At 41.8% G+C, this 27,616-nt stretch overlaps 1 protein-coding gene across 2 annotated transcripts in view; it reads right to left on the reverse strand.

Moving 5' to 3' along the window:
• The window catches only part of PRKAR2B (protein kinase cAMP-dependent type II regulatory subunit beta), a 128,711-nt gene that overhangs the window by 26,779 nt on the left and 74,316 nt on the right, over positions 1 to 27,616 (reverse strand). Inside the window, exons 5-11 of one of the 2 annotated variants that reach the window (XM_061640377.1) lie at positions 22,736 to 22,842; positions 18,978 to 19,131; positions 17,232 to 17,333; positions 16,117 to 16,191; positions 13,876 to 13,941; positions 13,548 to 13,686; positions 6,820 to 12,031 (exon numbers count right to left, since the gene is read on the reverse strand). In XM_061640377.1, coding sequence (XP_061496361.1) covers positions 11,898 to 12,031; positions 13,548 to 13,686; positions 13,876 to 13,941; positions 16,117 to 16,191; positions 17,232 to 17,333; positions 18,978 to 19,131; positions 22,736 to 22,842 — 777 coding nt within the window. In that variant the 3' untranslated portion in view covers positions 6,820 to 11,897. Of the gene's footprint in view, positions 1 to 6,819; positions 12,032 to 13,547; positions 13,687 to 13,874; positions 13,942 to 16,116; positions 16,192 to 17,231; positions 17,334 to 18,977; positions 19,132 to 22,735; positions 22,843 to 27,616 lie in introns of those variants that run through there. The other variant, XM_061640376.1, reaches the window with a different exon arrangement.

Consider the following 27,616-nt stretch of genomic DNA (forward strand, 5'->3'; position numbering starts at 1 on the left):
TCTTTGCATCTGTCTTCACAGTGGAAGATATAGCGCAGATCCATGAACCTGAACTAACATTTGCAGGAAGGGATTCTGAGGAACTGAGACAAATAGTGGTAATGAGAGAGGAAGTTCTAGGCTTAATGGACAATATAAAAACTGACAAATCACCAGGCCCAGATGGCATCCACCCAAGAGTTCTCAAAGAACTCAAATGTGAAATTGCTGATCTGCTAACTAAAATATGTAACTTGTCCCTCGGGTCCTCCTCCGTGCCCGAGGACTGGAAAGTGGCAAATGTAATGCCAATATTCAAAAAGGGATCCAGAGGGGATCCAGGAAATTACAGACCAGTTAGCTTAACTTCTGTCCCTGGAAAACTGGTAGAAAGTATTATTAAAGCTAGATTAACTAAGCACATAGAAGAACAAGCTTTGCTGAAGCAGAGCAAGCATGGCTTCTGCAAGGGAAAGTCCTGTCTCAGTAACCTATTAGAATTCTCTGCGAGTGTCAACAAGCATATAGATAGAGGTGATCCAGTGGACATAGTGTACTTAGACTTTCAAAAAGCGTTTGACAAGGTACCTCACCAAAGACTTCTGAGGAAGCTTAGCAGTCATGGAATAAGAGGAGAGGTCCTCTTGTGGATAAGGAATTGGTTAAGAAGCAGAAAGCAGAGAGTAGGAATAAACGGACAGTTCTCCCAATGGAGGGCTGTAGAAAGTGGAGTCCCTCAAGGATCGGTATTGGGACCTGTACTTTTCAACTTGTTCATTAATGACCTAGAATTAGGAGTGAGCAGTGAAGTGGCCAAGTTTGCTGACGACACTGAATTGTTCAGGGTTGTTAAAACAAAAAGGGATTGCGAAGAGCTCCAAAAAGACCTCTCCAAACTGAGTGAATGGGCGGAAAAATGGCAAATGCAATTCAATATAAACAAGTGTAAAATTATGCATATTGGAGCAAAAAATCTGAATTTCACATATACGTTCATGGGGTCTGAACTGGCAGTGACCGACCAAGAGAGAGACCTCGGGGTTGTAGTGGACAGCATGATGAAAATGTCGACCCAGTGTGCGGCAGCTGTGAAAAAGGCAAATTCCATGCTAGCGATAATTAGGAAAGGTATTGAAAATAAAACGGCCAATATCATCATGCCGTTGTATAAATCTATGGTGTGGCCGCATTTGGAATACTGTGTCGCCTCATCTCAAAAAGGATATTATAGAGTTGGAAAAGGTTCAGAAGAGGGCAACCAGAATGATCAAGGGGATGGAGCGACTCCCTTACGAAGAAAGGTTGCAGCATTTGGGGCTTTTTAGTTTAGAGAAAAGGCGGGTCAGAGGAGACATGATAGAAGTGTATAGAATTATGCATGGCATTGAAAAAGTGGATAGAGAAAAGTTCTTCTCCATCTCTCATAATACTAGAACTCGTGGACATTCAAAGAAGCTGAATGTTGGAAGATTCAGGACAGACAAAAGGAAGTACTTCTTTACTCAGCGCATAGTTAAACTATGGAATTTGCTCCCACAAGATGCAGTAATGGCCACCAGCTTGGATGGCTTTAAAAGAAGATTAGACAAATTCATGGAGGACAGGGCTATCAATGACTACTAGCCATGATGGCTGTGCTCTGCCACCCTAGTCAGAGGCAGCATGCTTCTGAAAACCAGTTGCCGGAAGCCTCAGGAGGGGAGAGTGCTCTTGCACTTGGGTCCTGCTTCCGGGCTTCCCCCAGGCACCTGGTTGGCCACTGTGAGAACAGGATGCTGGACTAGATGGGCCACTGGCCTGATCCAGCAGGCTCTTCTTATGTTCTTATGTTCTTAAGTGAAGTCAGGGTTGTGAGTGACAAGGGATTTGTTGACCTCCAGACAATAGCTAAAACCCATTGAAAATTTGGAAAAGTTTGCTTTTCCTGATTGTCTGCACATAAGGAATTCAGTAAATTTATAGCTTTCAGCAGCATCAAGAGTACTTTCTCTGTTCAGATCTAGAACAGAAGATCACAGCAGGATCTTGGTACACATGCACAGTAAACAATTTCAGTTATGATGTAATAAAAGTGTACATGCAGGATTTTTTAAATTACATATAGTATATTACACTGTTACACATTTTGTCTTTCAAATAATTTTTGAACAGAATTTTGTAAAAGTGTACATGCTGCAGCTTATGATGCCATTACAATGTCTTATACTTTTCTAATTATAAGGAGTTAAGCAAGTTTAAATTTTCTTGCACTGTTGAAGAGAGCAGTTTGTCTAATTCATAGCCCGTTTTGAAAACCTTCCCAATATGAAGCTTTAATCTTATACTCACTTTTCTGAGAGTAAAGCTGCAATGCTAATCCCACCTTTCTGGGAGCTAAACCCCACTGAATTCAGTAGGACTTACTTTATATTCATGCTTGAGAGCTAGTGTGGTGTAGTGGCTAAGGTGTCGGACTACGACCTGGGAAACCGGGGTTCGAATCCCCACACAGCCATGAAGCTCACTGGGTGACCTTGGACCAGTCTCTCCCTCTCACAGCCTCACAGAAAGGCAATGGTAAGCCCTCTCTACATTTCTTCTACATTTAAGTATGCCCTTCTTCCTCGGGGTGGTCGTGGTCCCCCTCTGTTGTTTTCACCCAATTTTGGATTGAGTGAGTGACGTTCCTTATCACTGAATTGCAGTCCTGTGTATACTTCCCTGTCTCAGTAAGCCCCATTGAATACATTGGGAGTTGCTTCTGAGGAAACATGCATAGGATTGCACCTTGGGGTAGTCATGGTCCCCCTCTGTTGTTTTCACCCTGAGGGGCAGATTAGGCTGAGAGATGGTGCATAGCCCATGGTTACCTAGTAAACTTTGTATCGTATTTCCATTTTAAAATTTAATTAAAATGATCTATATGCAGGCAAAGTTGATGAAGTAGTGCAGATCCACATAATACATTCAAAGCACATCCAACCCACATATAAAGTGCATGACTTCCTCTAAAGAACCCTGGGAAGTGTAGCTTCCCCCTTAACAAACTACAATTCCCAGGATTCTGTGATAGGATTCATGTGCTTTAAAGGTATTATGTGGATCTGCCCTAGGTATGCTGTGCACTCATTAGTGAATTGAAAAGAACAATTTTAAAAGATACTTTTTTAAACAGGAGAAGGACTGTAGCTCAGTGGTAGAGCACATGCTTTGCATGCAAAGGTCTAAAATCCAATCTCTGGAAAAGACTATTGTCTGGAATCCTGGAGAGCCAATGCTAGTCCATGTCAACAGTACTGAGCTAGAGGGTACCAAATGGCCTGAGTTGGTATAAGGCAGATTCCTTTGTTCCTAAAAGAGGAAAGAGACCCAAGGACCATAATGGCTCAAAATTTATTTATGTATTTTATTTTATTTATGTATTTTATTTTATTGTAGTGGTTAAGATGTTATGGTTAAGGTGTTGGACTATGACCTGGGAGACCAGGGTTCGAATCCCCACATAGCCATGAAGCTCACTGGGTGACCTAGGGCCAGTCACTGCCTCTCATGAAAACCCTATTCATAGTGTCGCCATAAGTTGGAATCAACTTGAAGGCAGTACATTTACATTTTTTATTTTATTTATGTAAAAAACCTCAAAGCGGTTTACAGAACTAATTAAAACAATAAAATGACTGGCAATAACAGTTAAAAACAAATATTAAAAACATTCAAAATAATAAAACCAACAATGAGTTAAAAACAGATAAAAACCGTAATAGCTTCTCGTGCCTCGGTAGACTTGCCTAAACAAAGTGTTTTTAGCAGGTGCCAAAAAAGTACAATGAAGGCACCTTACTAATGTAAATAGGCATGGAATTCCAAAGTGTAGGTGCTGCCATACTAAAGGTTTGATTTCTTACAAGAGCAGAACAAGTACCATGAGGCACCCATAACATGGAAAGCACTCCTTGAACTTGGCCTGGTAGCAAATCGACAACCAGTGCAGATTTCAGAGCAGAGGTATTATGAACTGATGGGGTCTCATGCTGGCTGCAGCATTCTGCACTAACTGCAGACCCCAGGTCAGGTTGTGCTTGCATGGGAATTTCTGTGACCTTGGCTGACTGGCTGCTAGGTTGTTTTAAGTTTTGGTTTTTGGTTAGGAATTCTGGCTGTGTGTGGGATGCTGAGTTTTCTGCCTTACTCATAGGAATCTTGTTATGATTGGTATGGTATTGCATTTAGGAAATCATCACTATTGTTTTTCTGTTTCTATATGCATTTTACCTCTGACCTCACTCCCTTACATCCATAGAAGCAACAGTGGTTCCATGCTCTTAGTTGAACCCCCTTAAGCCCACTGATGATGCACCTTGTTGTTTGCATGACGGTTTGTTTCTTGCCCAGTACTGATAAAAAAGAATTCACATTCTGGGAAGTGTGGCTTCAATTGCTGTTGTTCCCAGTCTACTGCCTGTGAAGGTAGACCAAACCATGTGTTTTCTCTCTGTCAATTATTACTCACTGGAATTGGGTTGGCTGTCAAAGTGAGTTTATAGCAGCCCACAGGGTAGGCAGGAAAGAGTAGAGAATCTTCTTCATTCTTACTCATTTCTCAAACCTCTCTCTGCAGTGAAGAGTCAAGTCGGTAAGAAGCCACATTCAAAGGCAGTGGCAGGGTATTCCAGGCAGGGGGTTGACAAGCCTGGTTCGATATGGATATCTTTGCAGAGGATCCCTAGTGAAGCCTTACCAACAGCATAATTCTAAACATATCTACTCAGAAGCAAGTCCTGTTGAGTTCTATGGGGCTTAGTCCCTTAGTAAGGGTGTTTAGAACTGCAGCCTTCAGGGGCATCCATCTTTACTCCTGAGTGCTCCCATCTAACATCTCCACAACACTAGGCTCCCTTCTTCCTACAATGGCCTTCTAGTGACTGGCCTGACCTGAGGCCAGAAGCAAGTAGGCTAGATTAAATGTTCCCTAGCCAAGCTCACTAAGCAGGTGAGAAGGAATGATCCCATCACCAACGCCCTCATTTAGCTAAGATTCCTATCTTATTTTCTAGTCAGAGAATTATTTTTGTTTGAGTGGTATGCTTAATGTATCATGCTTAATGACGTCACTACCCCCCCCATGACATCACTAGAGCCCACCCCTGAAATATCAGGATTTGGGGGTTTTGGCCTGGCAACCCTAATATATATATTTGCAAATTAGGCGAATGGGTAACAAATCTGCAAAAAAAGATTCAATAAATGTAAATCACTGCATATTGGCATAGAAAAATTCTAACCACATATACACTGATGGAATCTGAAGTGTAATTAATCAGAAAAAAGATAAATGGAATTATGACGGATAGCTCAATGAGGACATCCACTCAGAGAGCAGCAGCAATGAGAAAGACAAAGTCCATGAACAGAAAATAAAAAACTGCCAGATCATGTTATTATATATTTTTATGGTGTGGCCACATTTGGAATACTGTGTGTCATTCTGGTTGTTCCATCTCAAAAAGGATATTATAGAGCTGGAAAAGATGCAGAAAAGGGCAACCAAAATTATCAGAGGGCTATAACACCTTGCCTATAAGGAAAAGCTAAAGGTTTTGAGACTTTTGGTGCAGAAAAACAGACATTTAATGAAGGATATGGTGAGGGTCTCAAAACTAAGTGGTATGGAGAAATTCACAGATAATACTAGAGTTTAAGATTCCTCAAATTCTATTTGTTGAAGTATTTGTTTAAAAGATCTTTAAGTCGCATGCCAGTAAAATGATCAGAGGTAAAACACATCAAAAACCATAAATATAAAATTACAATTAAAAAGGTTGGGGAAGGGTAGATTAAAAAAAACACCAGGAGCTCAAGAGACTTGAAGAAAGAAACTATATCAAAAAGTGACAAACTGCTATTCAACAGCCAACAGACTCAGTTCCAAGGATAACCAACAGTGGTTTGTGGTTGGGTCATTTGTTTTTTATTGTAGCAATTTGTTATACTTGTCAATGAATTGGCTTCATTAACTGTTTCTAAGTATTCTAAGTACTAAGATAAAGAAATGTTGCTCACATTCATTAGACAGTCTCCAGTGTGATTACCAGTCATTCTCTTCCATAATTGAGAGCTGCATTAATTGTATATTGAAACCACCTGCACATGTCCAGTCTTGTGGGCCTTTCCCATATCACTTGGCTGGAAAGGAAAACCATGATCAAATGGGAAAGACCCACACGACTGGCCCCACAACTGGTTCCAATATACAGACATTACTTTAGCAACATGGCATCTTGTCACAGAAATGGTTACCACATCTCTGAGGCAACATGAGAAGGGGCCCTTACTAATATAACAATTTGGGAGTTAACTACCATGGCCATTATGCTCTCTTGCTAGCTGTCTGAATTGGTACGGATGTTAATATTGGGTTTCTTTATCAATCTAGTTGCAAGGCATCTAAAATAAACTGACTATGTTGAACACAGCTTTATATTACATTCCTTAGCATGCTTTTAAGTTTCATTTAAGTTAGTAAGACAAATTCTGTATGGGATCTCCTTCCTCAAGAAGTTTCAGAACTGAAGACACTGATTCAAACATTAAAATAGATCAACAAATCATGTCCAGCAGAGGGAGTGCTAGTGTTTTGTTCATACATACATACAAAATCATAGCGTGCTCTTTATGGGAATAAACTTCATGGAAACTATGATATTACTTCACAAATGATCCAGGACTGCTGCTAGCATATGTATGAAATGCTTAAACTGATTTGGCAATGCAATCCATAGACTCATGACAAACATTCTATATTCAAAATTATTTATTAATTTTGTACATTGTAAATCTTCACAATTTGTAGGTACCATAAAAAAGAGGCTTCAGTAAAAAGACAGAACACTAACATTCAGGAAAGATGAATGGCACACAAATGTCTTTAAGGTAAATAAAGGATAATTCCTTATTTTAATGTTTGTTTTTAAAATCTGCTCTATCCAAAAGGTACAGGGCAGATTACAATATTTTCAGAACATCGAAAATAAAACATACAAATGTATCAAAAGCAACAACTCCTAACACCCATTAAATTTAAAATAGAGCAGTTACTTCCTCCATAGCCTCTTTGGTGGATACCTCAATCCAGACCACTAAAAGCCAACCCATATAGGAAGTTGTTGTGATTCTGTTGGAAGATGTCCTTACTTTAGACTTCAGCTCATTTCTCTGGGGAGAAGTGGCTCAACTGTAGAACATTCACATCAGGACACATGAAGCTACCTGCTAAGTTAGACTATTAGTCCCTCTAGTTCAGTATGACCTACTCGAGCAGAGGCTTTCTAAAGTTTCAGGTAGAGAAATCAGCTCTTCTGCTTGAAATCCCCTTTTGGGGGGAAAAAACTGGATACCAGCAATTGATCCACCTTTATGCAAAGCATGTGCTGCACCACTGAGCTATGGCCCCCTCACTAAAATCTTTCTTCATCGTTTGGAATGTTTAAACCCTTAGTCCTACTCATGTGTGCCCCCATTTCACAGTTCAATGGGTTCTAAACTCTTAATATTTCAGGGAGATCTAGTGACGGCTGGTCCATTCGGGCAAATGGGGCACTGCCCCACCAACCTCAGTCTGTTTCATGCAACTCCTTGCCTTCTTACTTACAACCCAGTCTAGAGGGCCACACTGGCCATAAGCTCATCTTCCTCAGTTTCAGTGTTGTCTTTGTAGAACTCAGCAGGGAGGAGGATGGGATCAAAACCAGAATTAGTTGGCTCTGCCTGTCACTGGTTTCATCTATTGCTGGCCTTCCTGCCTTCTATCCTACCAGTCCTAATGGGCACCAGCCACCACTGATGAGATCTAGACAACTCTAACCCATATGATATTTAATCCCAGATTGAGCAGATTCGGCCTATCAGTGTAGATTCTATGTCAACATTAATCCAACATGTGGCCACAACATGACCCTGGAAGTGTGCTAAGCACAGCTGGAATAATACACAATCCCATTCCTCAAGCATACAGAATGTACACACTTTCAGTATGTGTGTACAGGAATCTTAGTTAAAAAAGACAAACAAGTGTTCCTTTGTTACATATAGAAGTCTATATGGGCCCAAAACAAAGAACAGATCCTGATGCGACAGTCTCTTCCCACATGAAATTAAGATATCCCTGGGCACAGGACATTTGTCATGTGGGTTCTTCCTATACTCATGTTTCTCAAGGTGTGTACATTTTTTTATTTATTGCAACAATATCTTATGGTAATTTCTTCATGGCTTAGGTAGAAATTTAACTCAGTTCTCCCTGGATGAAGACTAATACTAATTGCTACACTATACTGGCTGTACCTGGGAAAGAGGTGGAAGATGTGAAGCATGCACACTGGCAAAGCAAGGCAGGCCTGATTCTATCTATGGTATAACAAGGTCCATAAGCACTCCCATTCCTGTCTAGAGTTGCTACAAAGCCCCACTGCTTATGCTATTTTTGGCACCCATACTCCAAACCATAGTGTGAGACATCTTTAGTGCAATACCCTCCTCTACACTCACAGCTGAACTATTCACATTTTTTACCTCAGCTCAAGTAACCAGCAGCCAAGCAGATGGCTACACATCCAATCAGTGCTTGTGGAGTTCTCCCAAAAGTTGATCAGCCCTCTCAACTCTGACAGCACAGGAAGGCGGGAAGAGACATCCAGTGCCCACTTCCCTGACCCCTGCCTAACAAACCACTGGTACTATCCACGCTGGCTGTACTGATCATCTATAGCACACACTGTGCAAAATTACAGTTCACAGGTACTAGCTGCAGGGACCTTCCGCACCCTCTCCTGCAAAGCAGTCTTTTGTACTCATTGTACACATAAATCTTTTTCCTTACAGATTGCTGTCATATTTAACAGATGATCTTGTCTTGCTAATGGGAAAGACTAAATAAGATCCCGGCAGCTTGATTCTTAAACCTTCTCACCAGCAGAAGCAACCCTGAAGTAAACCAGCTTACATTTACTGGAAGGCTGCATGTGTGCATTACAGCCCCAACATTCATTATAACTGGTGAAATTCTACAGACAGTTTATTTATTAATTTATTTATTAAATTTATATCCCGCCCTTCCTCTAGAGCCTAGAGCATAATAGTGCATAGTCTACTTGTAGTGGTTCATAAAATGTTAAATCTAGAGTGTCAAATAATTACAGTGTTTATGTAAGTATAGACAATTTCAGATATACAACACTGACACTGGCATTTGTTTAGGCTTTGATTGGAAGTCACTATCATGTGTGTAATTCATAATGTTTCCCCCCACTAAACAACTCAAATAATGCATAATATTAAACTGTAATCAGTTAAAAAGTTGGGGCCAGGATCCCAAGAGCTGCTGTAGGAGTGGGTTTTTGTTTGTTTGTTTACTTTGAAGTACGGACCTGGCATACTCTGTCACAAAAGGCTTTTGAAAGCCCCTTTTTCATGATATGGGCAACTTCTATTCAAGGAACACACAGCATGTGAAACTAGTTGTGTAGTTCTTTGGGTCCACGTCATGGAGGTTGCTGCCTGACATTTCTCTCTGATACATAACACAACCACTTTTTCAAATCAAATAACAAAAGAACTTTATCAGGAAGATTATGTAAAAAGTTAACATATCACTTATATCACAGTGTATGATATAAATTATACAACACTAGTAACATTGTTGTATAATAACCTCCTTGAGTTATGTTATAATTTGAACCAATCACTAGCTATTCATTATATCGTTACACTAACATACATATGCATTGGTGAGTTAATACTCTCTCTTCAGTCCAAGATAAATGAAATAGAGTTTCAACAGAGTTACCAGCCTTGTATTTAAGCATTTGCCTGGTAGCCACAGGTGACAAGAAACTCTATGCAGGTGAGTGCACAGAATTCGAGGCTGAAGGAGTAGATTGGCAGAGTCAGGATGGGCGGTTCTTTCCCTCTTCTGAACCCAGCTTATAAACCAAGTGTGCTGCCAGAGAAAGGAAGCCTCCATTTCCATGTTCAACATAGAAATGCAGTGAGCTGCTGGAAGAGGGTCCAAGCCCTCCACCTCTTTTCTGCTAGCACCTAGCAGATAATTTTGGTGGGCTTGTTTACAAGATTGGTTGAGACTGTATTTTATTTTGAAGGCAAAGTGATCTTTAGAAGACCACAGCATGTACTGACACCTGTATTGACAGAATGTTTCCCAGGGAAGACAACACTTTTTTAAAATTGGTGCTCTCTTTCTTCATTGTTATTCTCAATTAACCTAGTTAAATTATATTATTACAGTCTGGCCACAGTGGGCAAAAATTAGGTTTAGTAGTGCTTGCCCTCTGCCCTTGCAGACCGTTCCATACACTCTCTGTGGCCCTGTTGTATGACTACTAGAATCACTCAACTGATTGAAAACCAGCCCATCTCTACGCCAGTTATATCTAACAGTAAGAGGCATGGCAAAATTGGATCTGGCTGTAGCTGCAGTGGCCTAAGGCACAATTTACTTTAGCTAAAACCAGTTTATAGGGTAGTGCTGCCCAGGTTCACTGAATGCGAAGCAAGGGGAGATACTTTAACAGAGGATAAACACGCTATTAAAAACAAAGGAGTAGAAAAATTATGTCGAATACAGACACCCCAAATCCAAGTAATTCAGTTTAACAAATTGGAGGGTCAGTCTGAGAAACTGCAATCCTTGAAATTAATCCAAGATTACACCAGGATTAAGACTGCTTTGAAGACCATGTCTTATTCAAATTATATACAAGTAGAATGTGACAATTACCTATGCAAAATTATTTTTCATTACATAAAAGTTACCTTTTTCATTCTTTTGATCAGTTAAGATCTGACTTCTCTAAGTAATGGAGACAACACATACAAAGTGCAACAACTAAAAATAGCTGTATTACATAACATACAAATCCTCCACATTTTGTAAGGTGTTACAGTATCTTTCATACAAACCTAAATAAGGTCTGACATCTTATTATACAAGCAAGTGGAAATTAAAAATAAAAATAACAAAGCTAAAATCAGACATAGGTCATAAGATTTATCAACAATACAAGGCCATGCTTTGTTGTTTGGTGGGCTTTTTGTAAACACTGTTATAAATACCACCTTAAATAAAGCCAATTCAGAGACCCAACAAGCCAAATGTATACTGTGTAGCCTTCTATACTAGATACTTGTGAACACTGGTGCACTAACATTTTCAATATAGCACGTTTATTTGCTATATGGAGCCCTGACTTTAATGTATGTCAGCAACAAATATCTCACTGACATTAATTTATTCTTTTTACCCCCAGATATTTAACAGAAACCATTAATTATTTAACAGGCAGGTATGTGCTGCAATCCAAAGCATTGTGTACTGTTTAGGTGAAGCAGGGTTCTCCTTCTAAAAGCCTTTTGTACAGTGCCAAAACTTCTGGCTGGGGCACGGGCCAGGGGGAGAGAAATAAAATAAAAAGACATCCCCGTATGCACACAGAGTTTGGATTGCAATTTTGGATTTCGTTAAATAAAATGTTAACAACTGTATTACAGAAGACATGGCCTGTTTTTTTTTAGGTGCCAAATTATTACAACCCTAGAACTGCAGACAATGTTGTAAATTCCTACTGAAAACTAAAAGACTTATGGGATTGATTTTCAGGACTGTTACCTAGTAGTTGAGATACTGGTGTGCTCAACTCTTATTCAAGATAAGACCAACAGAATGATGTCTCTACACCATTTACTGACACATCTGAACTACTGTATACAAAAATGCAAATAAAAATGGGGGGGGATCAAAGAAACTCAATCCCCCGTAAAGTCACAGAGAAATGCTTAGCATCTACAGGAAGATAGACACATTATCAGTGGACTAACCACTACTGTGCTATTTCTCATAAACAGATCTTGTTGTTTCATATTCTACTTCATGCACTGGGATCAGAGATGTCCATGTTTGTTCCAAACAGAGCAACTAGCTGTTCTTCATAGTTCGCAATGTTCCTTTTCATTATTTCCATACAAGGTCCCAAAAGCCTTTCAAATGCCTGTACATCCATAACTAAAATTTGAAAGAGAGAAAATGAAAAAGTCCAACATTTGTTTTGGCAAGTCAAGATAATAGTAAGATGATTAAAAATACCCATATTTAAAATCAGCACAACTAAAAAGAGCAGGCAGAATTTAAAACAGCCATGTGTGTCCTTGCATGCACCTACTGGTACTTGCCCTCTTCCCACTGCATACACTCTATGATTCCCAAAAAACCTTCTGCCCAAGGCCAGGAGACCTTCTAGAGCAGCATCTGAAGCAAGTGCATTAGGAGTGACAATTAAGAAAACACTGTACATCTTCAGAGCATTTTAGGTGCAGAGATCTTTGGATCCACCCTTTCCCCTCCCTCCCAAGCTTTCAGGATTAATAGTAACAAAGATGTAAAATACAGGTGGTGGTGTTTACACTGCTTTTTCTAATGTACACTGGGCAACTTGCGGCCCATGGGCTGAAAGTGGCCACCAACCTCATTTTATGTGGCCCCCAACACCTCCTAAAGCTGCCCTATTCTTCCACTCATCAGAACTACTTCTTTCCTGTTTGTTTCTTCCTTATCTGATAAAAATAAAATACTATCAATTTTATTTTTTTTCCTAGTCATATGGCTTAGCAAAAAATAAAATGAGGTGCCATACTCATATATTGATAAAAGTGTTGTGGGTGCCAGCTGAAAATGGATGCCATGGGCAGCAAAAAAAGAGGTGCTGGTACTCTGTACTGGTGAGTATTGTCAAAAAAAAGCCGTGTGTGTGTGTGTGTGTGTGTGTGTGAGAGAGAGAGAGAGAGAGAGAGAGAGAGAGAACGTGAGTGAGTGAGTGAGTGAGTGAGTGCACATATGTATCTCACACTAAAGTAAAAAACGAAAGGAATTATTTTCACTTGCTTTTCAGAATAGCAGCTATATTGGTTGGTTGTGCTAAAAAAATCCCCCAAACCTCTATATTTATCTGAGAGTAACACCATCAAACCTAATGGGGCTCACTTCTGAGCAGACCTGTCTAGGATTGGGAACTGTAATCTGAGCTAGCGATGGTGAAAACTGAACAATAAAAGACTGTTTTTATTCTAGAATATACATATTTTCTCTGGCTCCCACAATCATTGGCTCCAGCTCCTAAGAAAGGTTTCTTCATCACCTATGTACTGTTTTGTTTTTAATTTTTATTTTTATTAACTGTATGTCACTTTGAGTGTGCATATTTGTGTAGAAAAGCAACTAACAAATGTAATTAATAAATATATAAATACAATTTCCACACATGAACACAATACTGCTTTTGAGCAACATATTGAAAAAGGTTGAAATATCTCTGGGTTCACCATATTGTTAATAAAGAAATTCTTCTAATATCATCTGGTATCATAAGCACAAGTTCTAATATGTTAATTGAACTTAGTGCTACTAATGAATGTATAGTATAAGAGTATACTTACAGAATATCTATGCCTGCCAACAGAAATTGCAGTATTCTCTTTACTATATAAAATAAAGCAAATGGGCAAATAAAATAACTTTGTATTACCTAAACATTTGACTGCTCCGAGTGCGAATGCAGAGGCAGCACGAGGTTTGTTAGTTACAAGAGCAAGTTCACCAAAATACTGCCCTCTAGTGTATCGGGCAATTTCAACCGCTTCATTTTCATCTACATCCTGTTTATCCTAAAAGGTATGGAAGCAAAAGAAAACAGCCAGGCATTTACCAAATAAAGGTTTGTAGCCAAGCTAATATTCAATACACTGTGAGAAACAAAATATGTCATTACAGTGGCATACAGTACATGTTCTTTACCGTGGAAAGTAGCAGAAAACCTTCAAGATTTTTCAGTGTTACATTAATACATTTTGTACCTTTCTTTTCATTGTAATTTTCACTTCTCCAGATTCAACAATAAAGAAACAGTCAGCCATGTCTCCCTGTTAAAAAAAAAAAGAGTAACAAAAGGAGATATTTAGCAGTTCTATTGCTTTAAAAAAAAGCAGGAAAAAGCAGAGGCGCAATCTAAAACCAAAAAAATTGATCAGTGGGACAGTGTGAAACTATCTTTTCCTTTTCTCATAAACAACTGAGCAGCTCCCACTTCCTTATAATCAAAACAAAAGTAATTAATGCTGGGTCTGTTCCCGTGAATGTTGAATACAACATGTGTAATTCAGTTGTTATTTCCTTCAGTCAATCTTTAAATATCAGTTTGGGGAAAGGTAGGAAATGGACGCAGCCAGTGTCTGAAAGGGGGGTGCAGGGGATAGAGCAGCTTGCCAGAGCTTCAGCTGTCTGCAACTAATCCGGAAGGTTCTTCTTCACAGTGTTATCTCTGAGACCTGATGGAAATAAACCATGCACTAACAGTGAGATTCTCCCAGGTGATATACAAAATAAAACAGGCACAGAATGAAAAGCAGCAGTACCTTCTCTTCATGTTTGTTTGCTAACTTTTCTCAAGGACTATGCCAAGAAAAATGATAGTTTACTTTGTCCATCCTGTTCAGAACCCCCCCCCCCAAAAAGACTACTTTTCCAAGGGCAACAGCAGTGATAGAGAGCAGCTGTTGCAGCTAGCCTTGTTCAGACATTAAGCTAACCATCTGATATTTTGGTTTGATAACTGGCAATAGCTAAAACAAGCCACAGTTCCTTGAGTTCAGATGTTATTGAGAACCATGGTTCATGCAAAATAAAGCAGCTCATTAGAGGCTATATGCCTCTGAAAACTAGTTGCTGGGTAGCACGAGTGGGGGAGTGTTACTGTGCTCATGCCGTTTGTGGGCTTCCCTTAGGCATCTGGTAGGCCACAGTAGGAATCGAATGTTAGACTAGATGGCCTTTTGGCTTGATGCAGCAAGGCTCTTCTTATGTTAAGGCTGAGGCTTAAGCAGGATCATTCCCATAATGCTAAACCTTGCTGGGGAGGGGGCGGATCACAAGAGGAGGGGTTTCAAACATGTAATCTAATCAAGGGGAAAGTTTTCAAACACGTATCGAGTAAATACACCTACTTGTCTGAATGGCAGGATCAATCTAGATTGAAAGCAGCATGTTGAGGACAACCATGAACAATCCGGTATTGAAAAAACTACCTTTTTTGTGTGACAAATGGGTAATGCAGCCAGAGGCTTGAAAAAAGTGGAAAGTGTGTCTGCCAGTGTAAGGCAGCTTCTTATGTTCCCATTACCTCCTTGAACTCTGTTTAACCTGATCCCTTTGTCAGGACGAAGGGGGCAGTGAGCAGAAGGTAGGAGGAACTCAGAGGCTTCACAGGCACCAGGGGTTATTCTCAAGGATGTCATTCTGCAGAAGTGGCTCATCCAGTGAAGTGGAGCTGCAATGCTAGCTTTCAGCAGATGTGTCACTGCCACTTACTGGGATGAGAAAAGGCAAGGAGGCTGACGTGGGGAGGGAAACACCAGCAGAGCCAGTCAAAGCTCCTGCTAATACATCCCCACTGCACCAACCTCCTCCTTTCCAGAAAGGAGCAACAGCACAACTGCTAGGAAGTTAGCATTGCAGCTTTGCCTCACTGGGCAAGCTATTCCTGTCATTATGTTCAAGGGCACCAGGTTGGTAACCCCAGAGACAGGGCCTAATCTTCTTTCAGGAAGTAGCAGCTAAAGCAAAGGGCTTAATCATTTCAAGTACTATAAAAGGCTAGAAAGGATATGAAGGTGCAAATTAGAAGCTTTGTGTTAGCCACTGCTTAACTCATTAACACTGCTGCTTTCTATAAGCAACTTCATCTGGGGGAACAGATTTTGCAGAAACCCATCATCTATGTTTTAAAAAAGAAAACAGCAAGACTGCAGGTTCTTTATCACATTGTTTCATACAATATGATAAAGGGACACCTCCAACCACATCATTTATTTACTTCTTCACTCATTGCCATTCAAATTATGTTTTGAATTAATCTCCTAAACTCCAGTTTTCAATGCAAACTGTCTTTTAAATTATACCGTCATTTTTCCATCCCATCTCTTTATATTAGATAAATTGGTACTGCAATACCTGAGGCTATCCATCCAATCCGATTTTATGTATGAACTGGTTGCAGATCATGTCATTACACTTACCAAATAACTAGCTAGACCACATACCTGAGCAATGATTTGTTCTCCATCTTTGTATATTTTGGTGTCTATCACATCCACCACTTTCAATCGTTCTGAAAGCTTTTACAGAAAGGAAGACAAATTATGCTAACATACGTGCAGGCCTTCCAACATTTCACATATAACAATGGGGAAATGTGTGCTTCTCTCAATGCCTGAGGGTACCCCACCTCTGCTATTTCTTATTGCTGAAGGCTTTTCTCCAACTGCTATCCTCTATTTCAAGGGTAGCCAATGTGATGCCCTCCAGATGTTACTGGACTACAGCTCCTATCACCCCAAACAGCATGGTCAATTGTCAGGGATGAAGGGAGTTGTAGTCCAACAATATCTGGAGGGCAAAATGTTGGTTACCTCTGCTCTAATTTCATTTATGCTGTGATGGACACCTGTACTGGATTTTGAAGCAGTGTGTTAGTAAACTAGTCATAACTGGGTTTTGTTTGTCTGTTTTTACCTTAAAAAAATTAATAGAATGTTCAATCTCACCAAATAATTCCTCTTGGGAATTAAACTCATAATGGTTGCACTTCCTGAATGAATACAAATCAAAACATTTTTATCTTCTCTTCCATCAAGATGAACAAGAGGCATGATCACAATTCCAGCCAGGCAAAAACATTTGGGGTGTGAAGGCTATGGACTGGTGAGAGGGTGTGTGGGCTGGGAAGAGGCCATGTAGAGGGACCACATTTGGCTCCCAGGCCTGAGGTTTCCCACCCATGGCTTAGAGATATAAGCTTTCGGAGTGTTTGGGCAGGGGCCTGAAACCTGAAGAAAAGCAACTGTAGTGAACACATGTATACACTAACAAAAACATTTAAAAGGCACCACAAACAACAAAAATAGGGATGGAGATTTGCAACCAACAAATATCTGAAAACAGAAACTGTCCCAGATAAAGAAGGACCACTGGACTATATAAACATGCCACATAGTAAAATAGATTTATTTACATTAAAATATTAACTAGATATTTTTGTTCCAGAGTTTGAATATATTGCGCCAAAATGGGTTTGCAAAAAGCACATTTTTTTTAGCAAAGGGAAGGAAAATAACTGTGTTAGAATTACAAAAAAAATACTAGTAAGTAAACTTACTTCTAACGATTTAAGGAAGGGCAATGACTCAATAAAATTTTCATACATTCTTCTCTTTTTGGCATTGTTTTTTACAATAATTCTTCGAAATGTTACTCTGTCCTTTTAAAAAACAAAAACAAAACTTATAAAAAAAAATTAAAATGACAGGTTAAAATAGTAACGTACAATGATTTGCACATAATAGCTAAATTAACATTTGTGTGTGCTTTCACACTGCACATTTGGATGATCAAACCTCCACTTAAAAAGGCAAAGATATGAATGAGCTACATGCATCCGCACAGTTTGCTCCTTTGCACGAATGCAGAACAAGCCAGGAAGTCGTGGTTGACTATAGCATCCCATTACATTTGAACTGGGCACTATGGTTGATGGCTTCTAAACAAGCCAAGATATAGAAACCAACTTTAAACTATGGCCATATCCACACCATAAATTTACACAGCTCGTATACCACTTTAACAGTCATGGCTTTTCCCAAAGAATCTTGGGAACTGTAGTTTGTGTAGGGTGCTGGGAATTGTAGCTTTGTGGGGGTAAACTACAGTTCCCAAAACTGTAACCCATGGCTTCATATTCTGGATTGATTAGAAGCGATTAACCATATTTCATTTGTTTGGAAGCCATTAAGCATATGGTTCAGACATAATGGGAGGCTATGGTTAACTTCAACTTTCTGGCTTGTTTCCCTGCTCCCACAAACTGAGAAGCATAGCAGTTGTGTGTGGGTGCATGAAGGTTGTTTATATCCATGCTTATTATTTGATTGTCCATAAATGAATCTTGATAATGAAGAATTTGGGCTGCAATACAAATATGTCATGTGGATGTAATCAACTTGATTTTTAAATCTGCTTATCAGATTTAAAATAATACAACTTTAGATTTAAAATAATACAACAACTTGTCAATTTGGGCTGCAACATTTACAGTTCAATCCTAAATATGTCTACTCAGAAGCAAGCCCTGAGTTCACTGAGACTTAACTCACAGATAAGAATGTACAAGAATGATTAATTGATTACTTAATTGATTACTTAATTGATTAAAAAGATGAATGAAAAATATTTACCTAAAGTTACTTACAATTAATTGGGCAGCAAATTTTAAAATATCTACTGTATATTTGTCTGTCTGTTCACTATGCATTTGGACACCTCTTAAGTTGATGAAATCAAGGAACAGGATTTCGTCTAAGTTTGGATACAATTGGATGCCTTTTTGAATCAAGATGGCCAACCTAACCTTTCAAAACTGCACTGATTTTAACCACTGATTCCAAAACTGGTTTCTTAGAATTCCTGAGCAACACCAGGTACGAGGCTGTGAGTATATTATATAACACAAGTATTTATAAAAACTGAAAGTGCTATCTCAAAGAGGCATTCCGTCATATCTCACCCACAAGAGCAATGCCTCTTGTAAAATATGTCTCTTATGACATACATTTATCATCTAAAGAAAACCATGCCTTTTGCTTCAGAGATATTGTTTTATATACAAACTTATGCACATTTGAGAACTCAACACATATAATTGCTGGATTACATTTCTTTAATGAGGTTGAAGCCCGACTACAGGTCCTTTCGATGCTGTCCTTTATGGCCACAGCCGTTGGATGCCATTTTCTCCATACTGTGGGCAACAGCAGAGGAAACTGGAGTGTGCAGGGATACTTCCAATCTTTTAAAAAAATATTGTTCAAAAAATATCGATAGGACAGTGTAGAGGTAATAAACTTACCAAACCCCACACAGCACCAGGAGAGGTAGCAATGATTGTAGCTGCTCTGGGTGTATTGTACATTAAAGCCAGTTCACCAAAACTCCCACGGTTGTCATATGTGCCAACACACCTTCCAACACCATCACATCTCACATAGATATCATAAGTCCCTCTGTAAGATATATAAAGTGAACACAGATTGGGTGTGAAACATGTAGAAGATTAAAATAAAACAAATGTTTATATTGCTTGCATAAAAATGCATTCTACATCATCAGAATTAAAGATCTGTGCCACCTTTTTAGGGTTTTTTCTTAAATATTTTTGTATTGTTGCAAACCCCGGGATTCTGTCAAGTTTGTGGATAGCTCCGGGTTGCGCATGGGTGGTGCTGTTTTGGCTGCAGAAGGTTCCATACTTGGAAAATTGACTTTGCTAATTATATGCCAGTGTTATGCAGAGCTCTTGATATGGTTGACTGGGGCACTCCACTCCCAGCCACTGAACTCTGTAGCTCCTTTAAAGTGATTGTTGGCCTCTCTGTGGCTTCTCTCACAAGTCTCCTTCTTGTTTGTGTGCTGAGTTTTGAGGAATGACCTTTTCTTGTCAGTGTCTGGGTGGTGGGACGCAGCTTCCACTTCCTGATTATTGATCCAGCTGTGCTCACTGGGATACCCAAATACTTGGATATTATTTTGTACCCTTTTCCTAATCTATGCATTTACATTACATTCTCACTTCTGTAGAATGCTCTTTTTGTCTTCATTTTCCTTCAGATCCACAGCCTGACTGATCCTTCGACAGGGAGATTTTGAGTTTCAATGTTCCAAAATAAAATATACAGAACGACATTACAATGCGCCATTTGTAATTCAGTAATATGAGAGCATTGGTCAGGGGTCTGATTACTTTTGCAAGGCCCTGTATATGTGCTTAAAAAGTCCTCTGGGTGAGGAGTATTGAGTGGGTTTGAATTGCATAAAAGATTGTGTTTTGTGTTTGTGTAGTTTTGTTTGGGTGCAACAGGATGTGCCTTGGTAGTATATTGGCTGCCAATGAGGGAGATGCTGCACCTACTGCTGTGGATTAAGGGCAGAGGGGTGTGCGGCCAAATAGGGGGAGCAAATCATCAGAGGGGTGATGTTTCCATCACATTCCCATTAGATTAAAGGCAGCTGACTGCTTTTCCACTATCAAGCCTACCAGTCTGACATTGCTATTAAAGCCATTCCAGTTTGAAATAAGACCTAACTTATCCATGATTTAATTGACGAGGGAGCTGACCTGTGTTGTAGGATCTCAGCCCATATGGATTGATTGATTCCTTTTCCCATCCCCATACTGTAATGTACAGGGGCTTCAAGAGGCTTTAGATTTCAAAAGGCCTCACTTCTAACTTTTATTCCCCCTTCAGTTCAACTGAATGACTTTTTATTTTTCCTTCTGAGCTGGCAGCCACTATGTAAGCATACTGATAAAAGCTTCTGCTGGCTACACATGTCCTTATATGGAAGACCTTGAGGCTTCTGTCTGAAGTTGAAGGCTGCCTCAAGCAAGACATGGGAATTTATTGTGGGAAATTCCCAGGGTAAATGTGTCATAAACATGTCATATATCCTTCACTCAGTCTTATAAAAAAGGTGCTTAGAGCCCTGTATCTCTTCCCACCAAGGTGTGTCTGGAAATTGCTGATGATGCACATTTTTACCCTGGCCTTTGACACCTGAGATTTTTACCCTGGCATTTGACACCTGAGGTAACCTCCCTGGTAGACTGTGGGAATGCTGTGGACATAATATATCTCGACTTCAGCAAAGCTTTTGACAAAGTGCCCCATGATATTCTGATTAGCAAGCTAGCTAAATGCAAGCTGGATGGAACAACTATCAGGTGGATCCACAGTTGGCTCCAGAATCGTACTCAAAGAGTGCTTAACCATGGTTCCTTCTCAAACTGGGTGGAAGTAACAAGTGGGGTATCACAGGGCTTGGTCCTGGGCCCAGTGCTCTTCTGCATTTTTATTAATGACTTGGATGAGGAGGTACAGAGCATGCTTATCAAATTTCCAGATGATACAAAATTGTGGGGGTACAGCTAATACTGTGGAAGACAGAAACAAAATTCAAAGGGACCTTGATAGGCTGGAGCATTGGGCTGAAAACAACAGAATGAAATTCAACAGGGATAAATGCAAAGTTCTCCACTTAGGAAAAAGAAACCAAATGCACAGTTATAAGATGGGGGATACTTGGCTCAGCCATACGACATGTAAGAAGGATCTTGGAATTGTCATTGATCACAAGCTGAATATGAGTCAACAGTGTGATGTGGCTGCAAAAAAGGCAAACACTATATTAGGCTGCATTAACAGAAGTATATTTCCAAACCGCGTGAAGTATTAGTTCCCCTCTATTCACCACTGGTTAGGCCTCATCTTGAGTACTGCGTCCAGTTCTGGTCTCCGCACTTCAAGAAGGATGCAGACAAACTGGAACAGGTTCAGAGGAGGGCAACAAGGATGATCAGGGGACTAGAAACAAAGCCCTATGAGGAGAGACTGAAAGAACTGGGCATGTTTAGCCTGGAGAAGAGAAGACTGAGGGGAGATATGATAGCACTCTTCAAATACATGAAAGGTTGTCACACAGAGGAGGGCCAGGATCTCTTCTCAATCATCCCAGAGTGCAGGACATGCAATAATGGGCTCAAGTTGCAGGAAGCCAGATTTCGACTGGACATCAGGAAAAACTTCCTAACTGCTAAAGCCATACGACAATGGAACCAATTACCTAGAGAGGTAGTGGGCTCTCCAACACTGGAGGCATTCAAGAGGCAGCTGGACAGCCATCTGTCGGGAATGCTTTGATTTGGATTCCTGCATTGAGCAGGGGGTTGGACTTGATGGCCTTATAGGCCCCTTCCAACTCTACTATTCTATGATTCTATGATGTATATTTTTAGGACCCACCCTATTTTCTGTGATGTTGTTTAGGTTGTTTTTAACTGTTTTTAATTATGTGTTTAAAATTGTTGTAACCAGCCCTGGGACTTTTAGGTGAAGGGCAGGTAATAAATTCTAACAAGAGCCACCACCACCACCACAAGATTACATCGCTGTGATGCGCTCTATGTGGGCCTTCTCTTGGGCTTACCTTAGAAGCTGCAGCTGGCACAGAGTACAGCAGCTAGGTCGTTGACCGCAGTATGCCATCAACACCACATAACACCACTGATGAGGGATCTGCACAGGCTATCAATATGCTACTGGGTGCAGCTCAAAGTTTTGCTTTTAGCATTTAAAGCCCTAACAACTTGGAATCAGATTACATATGGGATCAACTCACCCCATATATCCTTGCCTGGCAACTGCACTCCTCAGATGGGGCACTGCTGAGAATACCACATCCTCCAGAGGTGTGTTTAGTTTATACTAGAAACTAGGGTTAGTGTTGCAGATCCAGCCCCTGGCATCACTTACTAGCTGAAATTAGACAGGTCCCTAGTGTCATGACGCTGAGGTGCCTACTGAACACATTTTAAAAAGACTATTAAAAAGAATATTAATCATACATCTGTTGATATGATTTTATTGTTTTTAGAACTTGTAGGATATATTTTTATTGTTTTAGAACTTGCATTTTAAACATTTTATCTCATTTTTATCTTGTCCACCACTTTGATAGCTTCAGGCTATGAAGCCATTTATAAATTGTAAAATAAATAAAAATAATAACGCATTGTGGATTCTCTTCAAACAGTGGAGCCTAATAACTTACCGATCAATAACATAGAAGTTGTCACCATCATCACCTTGATCAATGACATGCTCCCCTCCTTCAACCAACTTTTCAAACATGGCATCTAATACCTGAGACATCTGCTCCTGTTAAGAAAATTCATTCATTTATTGCATTTATATCTCACCTTTTCCCCCAAGCAGCTCAGAGGGGTGTACATGGTTCCTCAGTCCCCAGGTTTATCCAAGAAGCTAATTTATGTGCTGCTCTCAAATGCAACTACTTAGGGCTTTAAACAACAACAACAGGGTCACTTTTTGTGGCTAACCCAGTCTAAGTGAGGGTACAGTGACCAGTCATATGCCTATCTTCCCATAAGCCCAGGTTGTGCTTTTATTTTTGTTTTTGCACTGGCTCTTAAGTCTGGTGTAGACATAATATAGATACAGGAGTCCCTCTCATCCACCATCTCTGATGCAATTTTTCCCCTTCCTCTTCCCAGTGTTAGCTGTGATAACTGTGCTATAGTATTAACCATGGCTACCCTGGCTTCACTTTTAACTAGGGCTTGAAGCTGGTTTGCCAATCCTGGTTAAAACTAAACCCCATTAGCACAATGAAGACATCATATTAATACTGATGAAGAGGGGGGCAAAAAGGAAGAGATGGGGGAGCACTCAGCCTGTTCCTGATCTTTGACTCTGCTATTTCTGCTCCAGGCCTCAATCTAAGCTTATACATTATGACAGTGTCCCTGAACAATTCTCTTTCACAAGCCTTTACGTTTAAGATTGCAGGACTGCCCATTTGAGGGGGGAGGGGAAACAAGCCAATCCAGGCAATTTATAGTATACATACAGCCCCTCACCATACTGCACTCAAATTATGCTTCATAAAAAATCATAAATGTGACAAATCATAACTGAAAACAGCATCAAAAAAGACACCATGAAAGAAGTTATCATGGCCAATTTCACCAGTTAGAGAGAGAAAATGAAACATTTAAACTTTATTTTTAACTTGGATTGTATTGAACTCAGATACCACAACAGAATAATATCAGTATTTATCCAAAATAAAATACACAGAAAACAGGTTATCAACTAAATTATGGGGCTGCAACCTGAAACACTTTTCTGGACTGTTGTCAACATCTCAATATTTTCTTCTCCCACATTCCCTCTTGAACATTCCTGAATTCAGTAACACTGGTATGAAGTGAGGTCTGTTTGTTTGTTTTAAACTGACATCAATTACAACAAACAAATATTCTGGCATATGTTTATTTGGAAAATACCTCCTTGTTCTCAATCAGCGTATGAAAGAAAAGTAAGTGCACTTCTAGAAAATGTTCCTTTTCTTGTCCCTGCTGTTACTTGGATCTGTGCAGTTAATTCACTAATATAACTGCAAAGTCCCAGGGCCAATGTAAACTGTGATTTAGAATAGACTTTTTTTCAGTTGTATTCAAACCCAACAATATATCCTGAGGAAACATGGTCAGGTTTTTTTAATGCAACACTCCAGTATTAATGCTTTATTAAGTCTCTTCTCCATTAGAGTGTCATATGGACTGGGAGTGGGTGTTTGCTTATTGCTAGACATATCCAAGATCCTGCCCCCGGCGATAGAGCAGACAGCGGCCACCTCCTGGCACGGCAAGTGTCAGCAGTTCCTTCCCGCGGGCCTGCGGGGCAGGGGGTTCAACCCCGCCTGCTTTGCTGGGAGTTCAGCTCCCGCAGCTACTGCGGTCGTAGCCCCTGCAGGTTCAGGCATGAATGTGCGATATGTGGGGGGCCCCATGCCTGCACTAGCTGCCCCAGGGGCCGCCCCTTCAAAGGTGGGAATAGGGATTCAGCTGGCCCAAGGAAGCTGGGTGCTGCAGGCACAGCTCAGGGAAAGGGGCCCCAGTCCAGTTAAACTGGCTGAGCTCCAACACTTGCTCCGTCTTTACCCCCTAGTCCAGGACGCCCAGTTTTTGCGTGAAGGCTTTAAAGAGGGTTTCCAGATCCCGTATTCGGGTCCCAGGTGGCTTTTCATGTCCCGCAACCTTAAGTCGGTGGTGGGCATGGAAGCGGTTGTGAGGGAAAAAATTGGGAAGGATGTTAAGGCAGGCTGAGTGTTGGGCCCCTTTACGGCACCACCCATCCCCTCACTCAGAATTTCCCCACTGGGCCTTGTCCCCAAGAAGGCACCTGGCGAATTTCGCCTCATACACCACCTGTCCTTCCCACAGGGTGAGTCTGTTAATGACTTCATCCTATCAAACCTGTGTTTGGTCCGCTACACATCATTTGACTGTGCAGTGTGGATGGTTAGGGACTGCGGGGTGGGGGCCCTTAAGGGAAAATGTGACATCAAATCAGCCTTCCGTCTCCTCCCTGTCCACCCACGGGACTTTGAGCTGTTGGGCTTTGCTTTCGTGGGTGAATATTATGTCGATAGGGCATTGCCTATGGGCTGCTCAATCTCGTGCTCGGTTTTTGAGCGCTTCAGCTCTTTCTTGGAGTGGGCAGTCAGGAGACGGGCGGGCCTGCAATCAGTGGTACATTATCTGGATGACTTCCTGTTTGCGGGCCCTGTGGCCTCTGGCACCTGTGGGGCATTTATGGCCCATTTCGCAGGGCTGGCAGGTGACCTGGGCGTCCCACTTGCAGCCGAGAAAACTGAGGGCCCGTCCACCGCTCTCACTTTTCTGGGCATCGAGATCGATATGGAGGCCAATGCTGCAGGCTTCCTCAGGATAAGCTGGTGGCCCTCAGGGGGAAAATCTCAGAGGTAGTCGGGTCTAAGAAGGTGACATTGGCCACACTCCAAAAGCTGGCGGGCCATATGAACTTTGCATGCAGGGCTGTAGCGCCCGGGTGTGCATTCCTGCGGCGCGTTTATGAGCCCATGTCTGGCCTATCATGCTCCCACCACCACACGCGGATTACGGCCGCTCTTAGGGCCGACCTGGCAGTGTGGTCCACCTTTTTGTGGGAATTTAATGGGGTCTCCTTACGGAGAAAGGATCGCCTGTTGGAGGCAGAGCTACAGGTGAACTCTGATGCCTCAAGTTCCTTCGGTTTTGGGGTCATTTTCCATGACTCATGGTGTCAGGGCTGCTGGCCACGGAACTGGACGCAGACTGGGCTAATCAGAGAGCTTACTTTCTTGGAGTTTTTCCCCATTGTCGTGGCCGTACACCTGTGGCCCGACAAACTTGCTAATTCCTCAGTCCACTTTTGGTGCGACAACCTCCCTACAGTGCATGTCATCAACACCCTGTCTTCTAGAAACCCCAACGTTATGCGCCTGGTGCGACTGTTCGTACTCCAATGTCTTCGCTATAATATCCAGTTCCTAGCGCGCCATGTTCCAGGTATTGACAATAGTATTGCTGATGCTCTGTCACGGAACCAGATGGAGAGGTTTCGCCAGCTGGCGCCGTGGGCAAGGGCTCAGCCGGACATGGTCCCCCCAGCGCTATGGGAGATTGGAGGACCGAATTAGAAAGGGCCATAAGCCTGTCTGTGGTGCCCAGCACTTTGGCCAGCTACCAGGGGGCAAGCAGGGAACTGTCAAGCTTCAGGGAGTCCAGAGGCTATGCCCAGGAGTGGCCCATCCCCGTGGAGCATCTTATGGAGTTCTGCGTGGAGGGGAAACGGAGGGGCCTTTCAGTCAGGACCATCAGAGGTAAGCTCTCAGGTCTCTCTTTCCTAGCGAAGGCACAGGGTTTTCGAGACTACTCAGGCAACTTTAGGGTCCTCCGTATGCTGGAGGGGTGGTTCCACAAGTGTCCACATCCCCAGACGCCCGCCTTCCCTTTTCCCCAGAACTACTGTTCGGTCTGCAGGGACAGTGGAAGACCTTATGTTCTTCCCCTCTTGAGGCGCTGCTATATCATGCTGCAGCCCTCACCCTGTTTTTTGGGGCCTTCCGAATAGGGGAAGTGGTAGCAGGTTCCAAAACTGACAACTCCCTCTGGGCCCTTCTGGTTTCTGACCTCAGCTGAGAGGCGGAGCGGGCCCTCCTGAGACTCATATGGTCCAAAACGGACAGACATCGTAAGGGGCGCCTGATTGTGTTAGCCCCATGCCAGTCGGAGGAGCTTTGTCCGGTGAAAGCCCTGCGCAGTTTTCTGGCAGCCCGGGAGCTGCAGTTAGGGTACCTATTCAGGCACAGGGACTCCCAGCCCCTTACCAAGTACCAGTTTTGGTCGGTGACAAAGGCCACGCTGCGGAATTTAGGTGTGGACCCCCATAAGTTTGGGACATACTCCTTCCAGATTGGCGCGGCCTCCACTGCGGCCCACGTGGGTTTTTCAAAGGGGAAGCTACAGGCAGTGGGCAGGTGGTCCTCGGATGCGTACAAGGCTTATGTTAGACCACTCACCAAGATGCATGAAGCCAGCGGCTAATTGTTTCCCCCTTTGCCCTGATGTTGTTTGTTATCGTTTTGGCAGGCTGCTGGGAAAGGTCGGAGCAGGTGCACATCCTCCTCTGCAGCCACAGCATGATTTTCTGGGCAGGTCGCAAGGCGGCGAACTCTCGCATTGGTACGCACCTGGGGCTCAGTCAATGGGCCTCAGTGCGGTGGCTGGGACGCCGTGGGATGCGTTGGGATGGTCTCCTGCCCGCCTTGTTTCAGCCGGCTGTGGACCAGGCGGTGCCCCAAGTGCTGGTCATCCACCTGGGAGGTAACGACTTGGGTCTGTTGAAGGGCAAGGCCCTAATCGAACAGGCATGTAGTGACCTCTGGGCCATTGCACGGCGCTGGCCGGGGGTGCTCTTGGTGTGGTTGGACATACTGCCACGCAGGAAATGGAATTGTGCCGGTGACCCACGGGGAATGGACAGGGCTCGGAAGAAAGTTAATAGGCAAATTCAGAAGGCCCTCAAGGAGTTGGGGGGTTCCGTCATCCACCACCCAGAGATC

This window comes from Rhineura floridana, chromosome 8 (genome assembly GCF_030035675.1).
Source record: "Rhineura floridana isolate rRhiFlo1 chromosome 8, rRhiFlo1.hap2, whole genome shotgun sequence".
NCBI classification, from domain to species: Eukaryota; Metazoa; Chordata; class Lepidosauria; order Squamata; family Rhineuridae; genus Rhineura; species Rhineura floridana.